The sequence below is a fragment of the Sinocyclocheilus rhinocerous genome, unplaced genomic scaffold (assembly GCF_001515625.1).
Source record: "Sinocyclocheilus rhinocerous isolate Xijiao unplaced genomic scaffold, SAMN03320098_v1.1 scaffold924, whole genome shotgun sequence".
NCBI classification, from domain to species: domain Eukaryota; kingdom Metazoa; phylum Chordata; class Actinopteri; order Cypriniformes; family Cyprinidae; genus Sinocyclocheilus; species Sinocyclocheilus rhinocerous.
In genome coordinates, this window is record NW_015645128.1 from 124,687 (window position 1) to 136,455 (window position 11,769).

General features: G+C 40.2%; 1 protein-coding gene across 1 annotated transcript in view; it reads left to right on the plus strand.

Moving 5' to 3' along the window:
* Positions 1-11,769, plus strand: part of LOC107705843 (fibrillin-2-like) — a 154,781-nt gene that overhangs the window by 118,037 nt on the left and 24,975 nt on the right. Inside the window, exons 49-50 of the mRNA XM_016509340.1 lie at positions 652-774; positions 926-1,057. Of these exons, the coding sequence (XP_016364826.1) occupies positions 652-774; positions 926-1,057 (255 nt within the window). The remainder of the gene's footprint in view (positions 1-651; positions 775-925; positions 1,058-11,769) is intronic.

The window sequence follows — 11,769 nt, forward strand, 5'->3', positions numbered from 1 at the left end:
ATGGTAATGGGCGTTACATTTCCGACGAGTGCTTGCTGTGTTCGGCCAATCACAATGCACTGGTTCAGCTGGCCAATCAGAGCAGACTGCACTTGTCTGAAGGAGGGACTTTGTAGAAAACGAAGCGTTTGAGAGAGGCGGGGCATAGAGGACCTACAATAATGTACAGTATTTGAAAAATAATGTGTTTTTTGAACATTAAAGCATGTCAATATATTCTGTTACACCAAATACACAAAATAATGATCTTTAAAAAAGCATCATATGACCTCTTTAATTTAAATGTAAGTACATAGTAGTTAAGGCTGATTAATATAAAGTGGGACCGACATAGCTACCAATTGATTTACCCATATTAATTACATTATATTCAAATTAATTAATCAAATTAAGTATCAGTATTTGCTATGACAACCCCCCAATTGAGGATAATTCAAATGCATGGCATTATTGTAGCTAATGAGTAAATCACCGAATAGTTAAACATTTGCTTAGAAGTCCATATATAATTATTATTGCATACAGTAATCCTGACTAAAACAGATTATTCAGTCTGTTATTATATCTGAGATATAGACTGAGGGACCTTTCATACAGGATGTGTTGTTATGTCTGTCTTTGACTGATTGTGTGTCATTACTGATTGTCCAGATGTGAACGAGTGCAGTCAGAATCCTCTGCTCTGTGTGTTTCGCTGCATTAACACTTTGGGGGCGTATGAATGCAGCTGTCCATCTGGTTACACTCTGCGAGAGGATGGACACATGTGTCAGGGTACAACTTATTATCAGTAATCAATGAGTTTGGTGTGAAACTTTCCAACCCTAAGCGATCGTAGTATACAAGATTAATACAAATGCATATGTGTATTAATGTGCATTTTTAAAAAAGCATTCTTGATGACATTGAGCTTGCTTGTGTTCAGATGTAGACGAGTGTGCAAATGATCTTCATAACTGTGACTCCAGAGGAATGGAGTGTAACAATTTAATTGGCACCTTCATGTGTGTTTGTCCAGCCGGGATGATCCACAGGATGAATGATGACATGTGTCAAGGTAAAATATATTTTTAAAATCTAATTGTAGTGAACTGATCTGCATTGCTGTTCACATTTACAAAGACACTGATGGAAAAAATTATGTTGAATTTACAAATGATAGTGAGTCTATCATCCATACCCAGTTTATGAGTACCAATGAGGAAAATGAGGAAAAGCTTCTTTGCACAGGCTATCTGTGTCCTGAACCAGGACAATGCCGACAATGCCAACAAGATTTAGTTGCATTATACAACACCATATTAACATTATACTCCTTTTATTATTACAGACTGCACAAGCATAATTGCACTTTACTGCACGTACACATACTGTCAGATTGTTGCTGCTACCATCTCTGTACACAGAGATGTACTCATTCACATCTTTTGTACATATATATTCTCTATCTTTTTACTTGATTCAATTATTATTATTATTTTCTGTAAATTGTAATAATCTGTATATTCTTCTCTTATTTATATTCTTTATTGTTGTATTTCTTAGTTTAATTTATTCTTATAGTAACTGTAATTCTATTCACTATTTAACTTATTTCTTAGGATACAGTTTTTCTTTCTCTTCGTATTACTACTTCTATAATATTTCTATTTTAATATATAGTCTATTGCATTCTGTGTGGAGAGTCGTACCAAGCATTTCACTACATGTCGTACTGTGTATGATTGTGTATGTGACTAATAAAATTTAACTTGAACTTGAACTTGTTTAACTAGCTTTAAAAGGCTTGCATGGTCACAGCTTGGTACAGGCAAAAGGAGAGAGTTGTGGTGAGGATCTAACGACATCAGTCATAATGGACTAAAAAAAAACACTCTGGAGTATAGAAAAACCACAGGACCAAAGCAGAAGTAATAAGTAAATAAATAAGTAAACCAACCTATACACTGAAAACGGACAAAGAATTGAGCTAGGGGGATTCTTCAGACGGAACCAAAGGATTGGGACTGAGGTGGAGATGGGGGCTCGGAAGACCTAGACATAGCCAGAGTAATGGAGGAAACCAGTGGAGCTGAATCAGTTGTAGGGGTAAACAAATCAAATTAGCTCAAAGGGAATTATTAATGAATTTAAAGGGGAATTTGAAAGAATCGACTCTTTACGATCGAGCAAATGAATCGTCCAGCGCTCATTTGAACGGTCCGTAACTGTCGGCTCTGCAATAGATACCAATATCCGACATATAGTGAAAACGCTATTCTTAGCACGGTAACAAGATCGGCAGATTAAGGCAATAAATTGATAAACATAACACAAGACACTTCTTACGCACTACTGACTAATCTAACGCATAAAGCTAGCACAAACACACGCACACACACACACATTCACACGAGTTGCAGAAAGGAAGAAAGTGAGGAAGAAAGAGTTTAAGAGAGTGAAATGATGTAATCCCAAGTTTTGTAAGACCTAACTGAGTAAACCATCAATCATTAATTCAACCCTTCTATCGTTTCTTAGGCAGGGTTATTAAATTTCATAGCTATGCACCAGTTCAGAATGAGAGGCATTACTTGCGTTTGTTGCGTCTCTTTGAATGGGGATTCCTTCTGTGGTGTCTGTTATTGACGGGGTTCCCACGTGGGTTCACTGGTGGTCTGTTCGTCGCTGGAGTGACATCTTGGGAGGCCGATCAGGTTGTGGTGTTGGCCAGTGGAGCGGAGTCTCGTGGTCAGTTCAAGTTTGAGGCTGTAGTTGTATAGACTGCAGCTTAGTGGTGAAGATTAACTTAAACGGGACTCTCGACGGAAAGAAAAGGAAGAAACTAAAGAAAAGAAAGAAGTGATATGGGATGTTGTCCGGTCTTAACCCATCCTAAGCTGGGAGAGTCTGAGCCCGAGACTGAGTCTCGGTCTGGATCTGGTTCTCTGTCTGTATCTTCTCTTCTGGGTATTGGGTTTTAAACCCAGCTGATTGTTCTGGCCCCAAGTGGAGCTCTGAACAGTCAGGTATTGTCTTCGGTTCAGGGGGTGACTGTTTCTCCTCCCATTACTGTAAATCAGCATGTTATCTTTTAGTCACGTGGGCTCCAATTTCCCTGCTCTTACCTGGGTACAATTTAAACATGAATTTAATCATGTGGATGTGATGCATTTTACACAGGTTTTAATTAACATCATGATTAAAGAAATGGAAGGAAGAGAAAGAGATTCACTCAGTCATACCAAACAAGATAGACTTGCGATAAACCATTCAATAGTTAGTAATAATTTCATGCGTAATGCATGATCAAAGCCTAATGTTCACACATATGGGTTTCAGACATGATATTGAGTTATGCAATGAAATGACAGTTGATTATAAGCCCTTTATCATCGTTTTGAGGATGATCTGATGCATTTTAATATTATGAGTTTCTGGGTTTAGAGAGGATATGGTCCTTTAAGGCAAACTCTTTGTCTTGAGTGGGGAAGACTCACCAGGTGTTTAGCTCATGCATTTCTGTGCTTTTGACCATTTGTTCTTGGTTTGAAACAACATAAATTTGACCGGTTATTCCTTGAGTTGAAAGGGTTTCTTTGTTTGAGGTTAATTAACCTGTGGGGGAAGTTTGTCATTCTCAGTCCAGATGGTGTCACATGACCTGGGTTGGGGTCGTAAAGTGTTGCTTTGGATTTTGGCTCTCCTGATCAAAGCAATTCTTATCAACTGATTCTGATCAAGTCATCTGTTGATTCAACCATTGGTGTCTGCGTGGCTCAGTTCCTACACAGTGTGCAGCTGAGGCATAGCCACAGACCTGTAAGTCTGTGGTGGACCAAAGCAGACGAGGGACCCCAGTGGAGCGATGACATGCCATGGTGGAGCCAATGGGTCAAAAGGCTGAGACTGTGGCAATGACTCTAAAGTCTACAGTGGATGTAGCTAGCTAGGGCACTGTGGTTGTGCCAGTGATTCCTGGGGACTGCGGAGGGGCAGCTGAGTAGAAGGCCGAAGAAGACCGACAGAATTACTAGTTAAACATCAGAGTGAACATCCATCTGCGGGTGGTTGTTCATATTAATGGGCAAATCCAACATTAGGAGAAAAGTGATTTGTCGGTGGACACGGCAAGAGCACATAAGTGTTTTGCTTAATACGAGTTTTCTGTTGCTGTTATTTATAATAAATATCTGCTAGTAGGGAGGATTAATTCATTTACTGCTTATTTTATTTAAAAATTTTGAATTTTTTAAATTGCTGATTGTGCATGTTGTTTGCTGTAAGCTGTAATTAGAATCTACAAAAATACTTTTTGCTACTTGTTAATTTGTGCTTAAGTGGAAAACTGTACCCCAATAGTTGCGATTTCAAGCCATTTGCATGCTATAGGCTTTGCTGAGACCTGCGTCTCTACCTGTGTGACTCAACCGAGCAACGACACCGACAAGGCACAGTAGTATCTTTCCCTTATTCTACTTCCCTTCCTTTCCTCTCTCCACCACTTTAAACATGTGCTTCCATTATATTCCTGTTGTCCCTCAGCGGAAACACTCTTACACAACAAGCAGGAGACGGCACAATCATGCTAACCTGCATCCTATCCACACTTCTTCTATTCCACCCCTTTCTTTTCCTATGGGCCTCTGGAATTGTCAGTCAGCTGTAATCAAAGCTGACTTTATTCCAGCCTTTGCTACTCAGTCAGCTCTACGTCTCTTGGGCTTGACTGAGACCTGGATTAAACATGAAGGCACAGCTTTCACCCACACCCCCTGTCAGGTTGGATGAGGTTGGGGTACTAATCTCCTCATTTCCAAAAGCTGGAAATACCTTACATTCTCTTATAACTTTAACAATACTTCCTTTGAATTTCATGCCGTTACAGTCACACTCCCTGTAAAAATCCACATAGTAGTTATTTATCACTCTCCAGGTAAGCTAGGCAACTTTCCATAAGAACTGGACATGCTGCTGTCCTCATTCCCTGATGATGGCAGCCTTCTAGTACTTTTGGTGACCTCAGCATCCACCTTTAGAATCTACATGCTACTGACTTCCACTCTCTCCTAGCCTCTTTCAGCCCACCACAGGTACCCATAATCAGGTAACCAGCTCGACCTCATCTTTACACGCAATTGTATCACAGATAACATCTTGGTCAAACCCTTTCATGTCTCGGATAATTTCATTATTACTTTTAATCTACATCTACCTTCTTCTGCACCACCAATCCCTCTGCCAGTTTCATTAAGACAAAATCTAACGTCTCTTTCTCCTTCTGGACTTTACTCTGTGGTATTGACCTCTCTTCCCACCCCCACACATTTCTCATCATTAGATGTGAATTGTGCCAGATACCTTATTTTCTACCCTAACTATCTGCCTAGACAATATCTGTCCTATTTCCTCCAGACCAGCACATGCTACTCCCTCCAATCCCTGGTTAACTGATGTCCTCTGTGAGCAGCGAACTAAACTAAGGGCAGTGGAGAGAAAATGGGGCAAAGCAAAAGATTCAGCAGGTATCAGTCACTGCTATCTTTATTTTCCACCAACGCTTATGCTGCCAAAACTACCTTCTTACATAACAAGATCAACAGTGCATCAGACACACGCACACTCTTCAAAACATTCAGTTCCTTTGTCCCCCTTGGTCACCTCCCACCACCTCTTTATTTGCTGACAATTTTGCTAATTACTTCACAAACAAAACCACATCCATCAGCAGTCAGTTCATGGCTCCAATAACCCAGGAACTCACAGCAAACACTCACACAGCTGACCATCTTCTCTCCTCCTTCTCTCCTCTTACAGAAGATGAAGTCTCTAAAATTATTCTCTCCAGCCACCCTACCACCTGTCCTCTAGACCCAATCTCCTCACATCTCCTACAAGCTATTTCCCCTGCACTTCTGCCTTCACTCACACACATCATCAACACATCTCTTCTCACAGGCATTTTTCCCACCGCATTCAAGCAGGCTCGGGTAACCCCACTGCTTAAAAAACCTACTCTAGACACCTCAATTGTTGAAAGCTACAGGCCCGTGTCTCTCCTCCCATTCATAGCAAAATCACTTAAATGCGTTGTGTTCAACCAAGTGTCTTCCTTTCTCTCACAGAACAACCAGCTGGACAATAACCAAACTGGATTTAAAAGTGGCCATTCAACTGAAACCACATTGCTGTTAGTCACTGAAGTGCTATGGAGTGCAAGAGCTGAGTCCAAATTTTCAGTTCTCATTCTGCTAGATCCATCTGCTGCATTCAACACTGTTAATCATCGAATCCTTCTGTCCACCCGCTCATCGCTGGGCATCCCTGGAACTGCAGTCCACTGGTCTGAGTCTTACCTCACAGGTAGGTCCTTCAGGGTGTCTTGCGGAGGAGAGGTATCCAAATCACATCAACTGGTCACTAGGGTTCCTCAAGGATCAGTTCTTGAGCCCCTCCTCTTCTCTATATACACTACATCACTGGGACCCACAATTCAGGCACATGTTTTTTTCTACCATTGCTATGCTGATGACATGCAGCTCTACCTCTCATTTCAACCAGATGATCCAACGGTACCTACTCAGATCTCAGACTGTCTGACGGACATCTCAGCATGGAGGAAAGAACATCACCTGCAGCTCAACCTGCCAAAGACGGAACTTCTCATCTTCCCAGCCACCCCATCAGTACAGCACCAGTTTACCAGCCAACTGGGCTCCTCAACGATAATCCCAGCGTGTTCGGACAGGAATCTTGGGGTGATCCTTGATGATCAGCTGATCTTTAAAGATCATATTGCAAAAACAGCATGATCATGCAGGTTCGCATACACAACATCAGCAAGATCAGACCCTTCCTAAGAGAGTATACAACACAGCTTCTCATCCAGGCCCTTGTCATTTCTAGGCTGGACTATGGTAATGCTCTTCTGGCTGGACTTCCAACATGTGCAATCAGACCTCTGCACATGGTCCGTGTAGCTTGGTTATTCTGTTGGAATCTCTTACTTCTTACTATCACTCTTTGTTGTTTAACCTGCTAAAATAGAACTTAATTCTTACCATATTTCTGATATTATCTATCAAACTAATTTGAAACCATTCACTTTTTAATCTAAACTGCTTGCGCAGTGTGTTAGCATTCAATTAGCCTGTTAGCTTGTTAGTCTTTTATCTCTCGCTCTATTTATCACAAGTTCATTAAACAACTGTGGTAAGTCGGAATCATTCAGCAATCATGGTGAGTAATGACTTCTTCTCCTGTTATTGCCACTTGCACTGCTTGCCACATGTATAGTGTAGCTTTCTCTGTCAGCGGCAAGGGATTCACATGTGATAAATGCAGGGAAATAGTTAGGCTGACAGAGAAGATTTCAGAACTAGAGACATGCATCCAAACTTTAATGCAGGATAGTAAGAATGTGAAGGTCTTAGATACGTCTTTGGATTCAACTAGCTTAGCGAGTCCTGTACATAAGTCAGTTCCGGTTGCAGAGCCCCCGCAGCAGCGCGATTGGGTGACTGTGTGTGGCGGCATAGTCGCAGGACAAAACACCACTCTTCCATTCTGATCAAAACATTAAACAGTTTCTCCCCACTCAGTGAAGCACACACTGAGAAACCTGATGAAATCGCCATAGTTATTGGTGATTCTATTGTACGGAATGTGAAAATAGAGACACCAGCCACCATAGTCCAATGTTCACTGGAAGCCAGAGCGCCTGATATCTTGTCAAATATAAAAGTGCTGGCTAATGCTAAATGTAAATTCAGTAAGATTGTTATTCACTTCGGCAGTAATGATGTTCGACTTTGCCAGTCAGAGATCATAAAAATAATATTAAAGAGGTGTGTGAACTTGCAAGTATGATGTCAGACACTGTAATATGCTCTGGTCCCCTCCCTGCTTACCGTGGTAATGAGATACACAGAAGACTGTCGTCACTCAATGGCTGGATGTCTAAGTGGTGCCCGCAGAATAGCATAGGTTTCATAGACAATTGGATGAGTTTTTGGGGCAGAACTGACCTGTTGAAAGGACATGGTCTTCATCCCTCCAGGGGTGGTGCCGCTATTCTCTCTAGAAATATGGCACAACGTTTGCACTTGATTAACTGGGGTTCAGGTCAGGAAGCAGACAGACTGGCTAAACTGACTGTCTGCCAGCCAACTCACATCACAGAAGTCAGTTAATTCTCAGCACATAGAGACTCCTTCACCTAGATATCATACTATAGAGACTGTCTGTTCCCTGAATTAGCAAATACAAAAAATGTCCAAACAGATTTAAGGGTAAAATTTAATTGATGTTCAACAAATAAAAAAAAAGATATAATACAGATAAACAAATGATAAAGCTTGTCTTAATGAATATTAGATCCCTTTCTACAAAAGCGCTTTTTGGAAGTGATATGATCAAAGATCATAACCTACACTGAACAAAATTATAAACACAACACTTTTGTTTTTGCCGCCATTTTTCATGAGCTGAACTCAAAGTTGCGACATCTGTGGCCATGAACATGATTTCTGCCCGAGTCCCGTCGGACTTTAACAAATAAGCACAAGTCAACCTGCCATAAGAAACAAGACCACAGAGAGACGCCAAAGGACTGCATACACAGATCCATGCTGAGTAACTTATCACACCAAAGTACAAATGAAAAATGAAACCATTCTTAATGTGTGGAGACTTGGCGATTGTAAGGCGGGTCGATGTCATCATTGAATAGTTCCTCTGTCAGAATAAGCGAATTTGAACATCCGTTATAAAACACTTGCTGTACATTAATTGTGACAACTACATGAATATACAGGACTGTGTTCAAGCAGAAATATGATGTTATAGTGATCCGTGCACCATGAGCGCACATACACGGTTTGTTTGCGCATTAATAATAACGGACACATGCCTAGTGTATGACTCCTGTATGTCACTATAATAGTCTTTACTGGGCGGCGCTAGGGACTAGCACCCCCATACATAAAAAAGATTAAATAAAATAAAAACATTTGACTCACATGGATAACTCGTGCAATGCAATACGTGACGTGATTTGCAGTCATTCGTAAAGCATTTTATTTTAAAAATGGATCGGTTCCTTGTGCTAAGCCTGTCCCCGACTAAAGATTTTTTTTTAGTCAACTAGTCACACGTTTATATTAAGTTCTTTCCGCAGGAAAAAATAAGGGATTGATCCATGTCATACAGTAAGCGTGATAATACTCCCATACTCCTAAACACCTGAAATGAGCCTATATAGCGATTATTATTATTCATATAAAAAATAATCTATTCTGGATGCTGTTGCAGAGGACTACAAGACTACAGAGGCACACTGTGTGAAACTACAATCCTATCCTATGCATATATATATATATATATATATGGGCGATTCATGATATATATATATATATTAGTTTAATGTGTATTAAATTGAGCGGAAATTAAGGGATATACTGTAATCGTATGTTTATGCACAAGGCCTTCAGCTCAAAACACAGTTTACAAACATCAGCATGGATTCCGCTCATGGAATGAATGAAGCAGAATTGCATTAATAACAGACTTATGTATGACACTTACACCATGTCTAGACCGGACGCGAGCAGTGAGACGCATCGCGACAAAACGAACCTATTTAATATAATCAATACTGTCTACACTGAATGCAAAATTCCCAACAGCAAACGGATTCCCCGTTATTCCTGACATAGTCCAAGCTCTTTGCAAGGGGCACTTTGTCGCTTCAAGCAGTCGCGTGTATAGTGTTGCGCCGCGCTGCATCCAGTGTAGGAAATATCACTGATTATAATCAATGGGTTCTACTGCCTTTTTTGCTTTCGCTAGCGTCCTGTGTAGACATGGTGGCATGCTAATCACTTTCACACCAAATATACTTTAAAACAAACATCAGAGACCGCTAACATATAAGTACATAAACCATAAATGTTAGGCTACCTCTGGGCGATTCATGATCAGGTAGATCTTGAACCGCACGCTCACGTCAGAAAACTACTAATTGGCCAAAAGGCTTCGTTTGACTTTTCGGAGATCATCTACTCTTCCCTGTGGATTACCTCTGACATACTTTCTCTACGATCTGAATTTCTGCATATTGAATTTTAGAATATTTAATTTGATGTTCCGAATTTCCTCTTCATCTTGAAAACTTGAAGCTGTATTTTTAAAAACTGGATTTTTCCAGTCTAAGATTTCAGAAAAAAAAAAAAAAAATGCTGTTTGAAAATACATGTCTATAATATTCAGTTGTGTTAAATTTCAAATGTTTAATATTCAAGTAAAAAAAAATCAAATTCAGAACTATGTTAAATGCCACATAATATTCAGTTTGGTTAAATGGCACTTGTCAATAATTCAAATTTACACAATACAAATTCAATTAGTTTTGTCATATTATAAGCTCCATATGTTTCTAGCATTTATAAAACCGCATTTTTTCATATTAAAAATATATCTAAATTATGACCTATGCTCTCAATGTCAAATGCAGATACATTAATTCATGACTTCAAGGTTAGATTATTGTAATACTTTATTGGGTGGTTGCTCTGCGTGCTTAATAACGGTCCAAAATGCAGCAGCTAGAGTTCTTACTAGAACCAGGAAGTACGAGCATATTAGCCCGGTCCTGACAACTCTGCACTGGCTCCCTATTAAACATCGTATACATTTTAAAATCTTGCTAATTACTTATAAAGCCCTGAATGGTTTAGCACCTCAGTACTTGAGTGAGTTCAAATCACATTATAGTCCTTCATGTCCGCTGCGATCTCAAAACTCTAGCAATTTGATAATACCTAGAATATTAAAATCAACTGCGGGCGGAAGATCCTTTTCCTATTTAGCGCCCAAACTCTGGAATAACCTACCTAACATTGTTCGGGAGGCAGACACACTCTGTCAGTTTAAATCTAGATTAAAGACCCATCTCTTTAACCTGGCTTACACATAACACACTAACACATTTCTAATATTCAAATCCGTTAAAGGATTTTTTTAGGCTGCATTAATTAGGTCAACCAGAACCGGGAACACTTCCCATAACACCCGATGTACTTGCTACATCGTTAGAAGAATGGCACCTACGCTAATATTAGTCTGTTTCCTTCTTATTCTGAGGTCACCGTAGCCACCAGATCCAGTCTGTATCCAGATCAGATGGTCACTGCAGTCACCCGGATCCAGTACATATTCAGACCAGATGGTGGATCAGCACCTAGAAAGGACCACTACAGCCCTGAAAGACAGCGGAGACCAGGACAACTAGATGAGCCCCAGATACAGATCCCCTGTAAAGACCTTGTCTCAGACGACCACCAGGACAAGACCACAGGAACCAGATGATTCCTCTGCAAAATGTGACTTTGCTAGCCTGAAATTGAACTGCTGGTTTTGTCTGGTCAGAGGAGAACTAGCCCCCCGACTGAGCCTGGTTTCTCCCAAGGTTTTTTCTCCATTCTGTCACCGATGGAGTTTTGGTTCCTTGCCGCTGTCGCCTCTGGCTTGCTTAGTTGGGGACACTTCATTTCCAGCGATATCGTTGACTTGATTGCAAATGATTGCAAAGATACTATTTAAACTGAACTGAGCTGGATGATGACATCACTGAATTCAATGATGAACTGCCTTTAACTGAAAAATTAGTGTTTACTATTGTCATTTTTGCATTATTGACACACTATTTTCCTAATTAATGCTGTTCAGTTGCTTTGACACAATCTGTATTGTTAAAAGCGCTATATAAATAAAGGTGACTTAACTTGACTT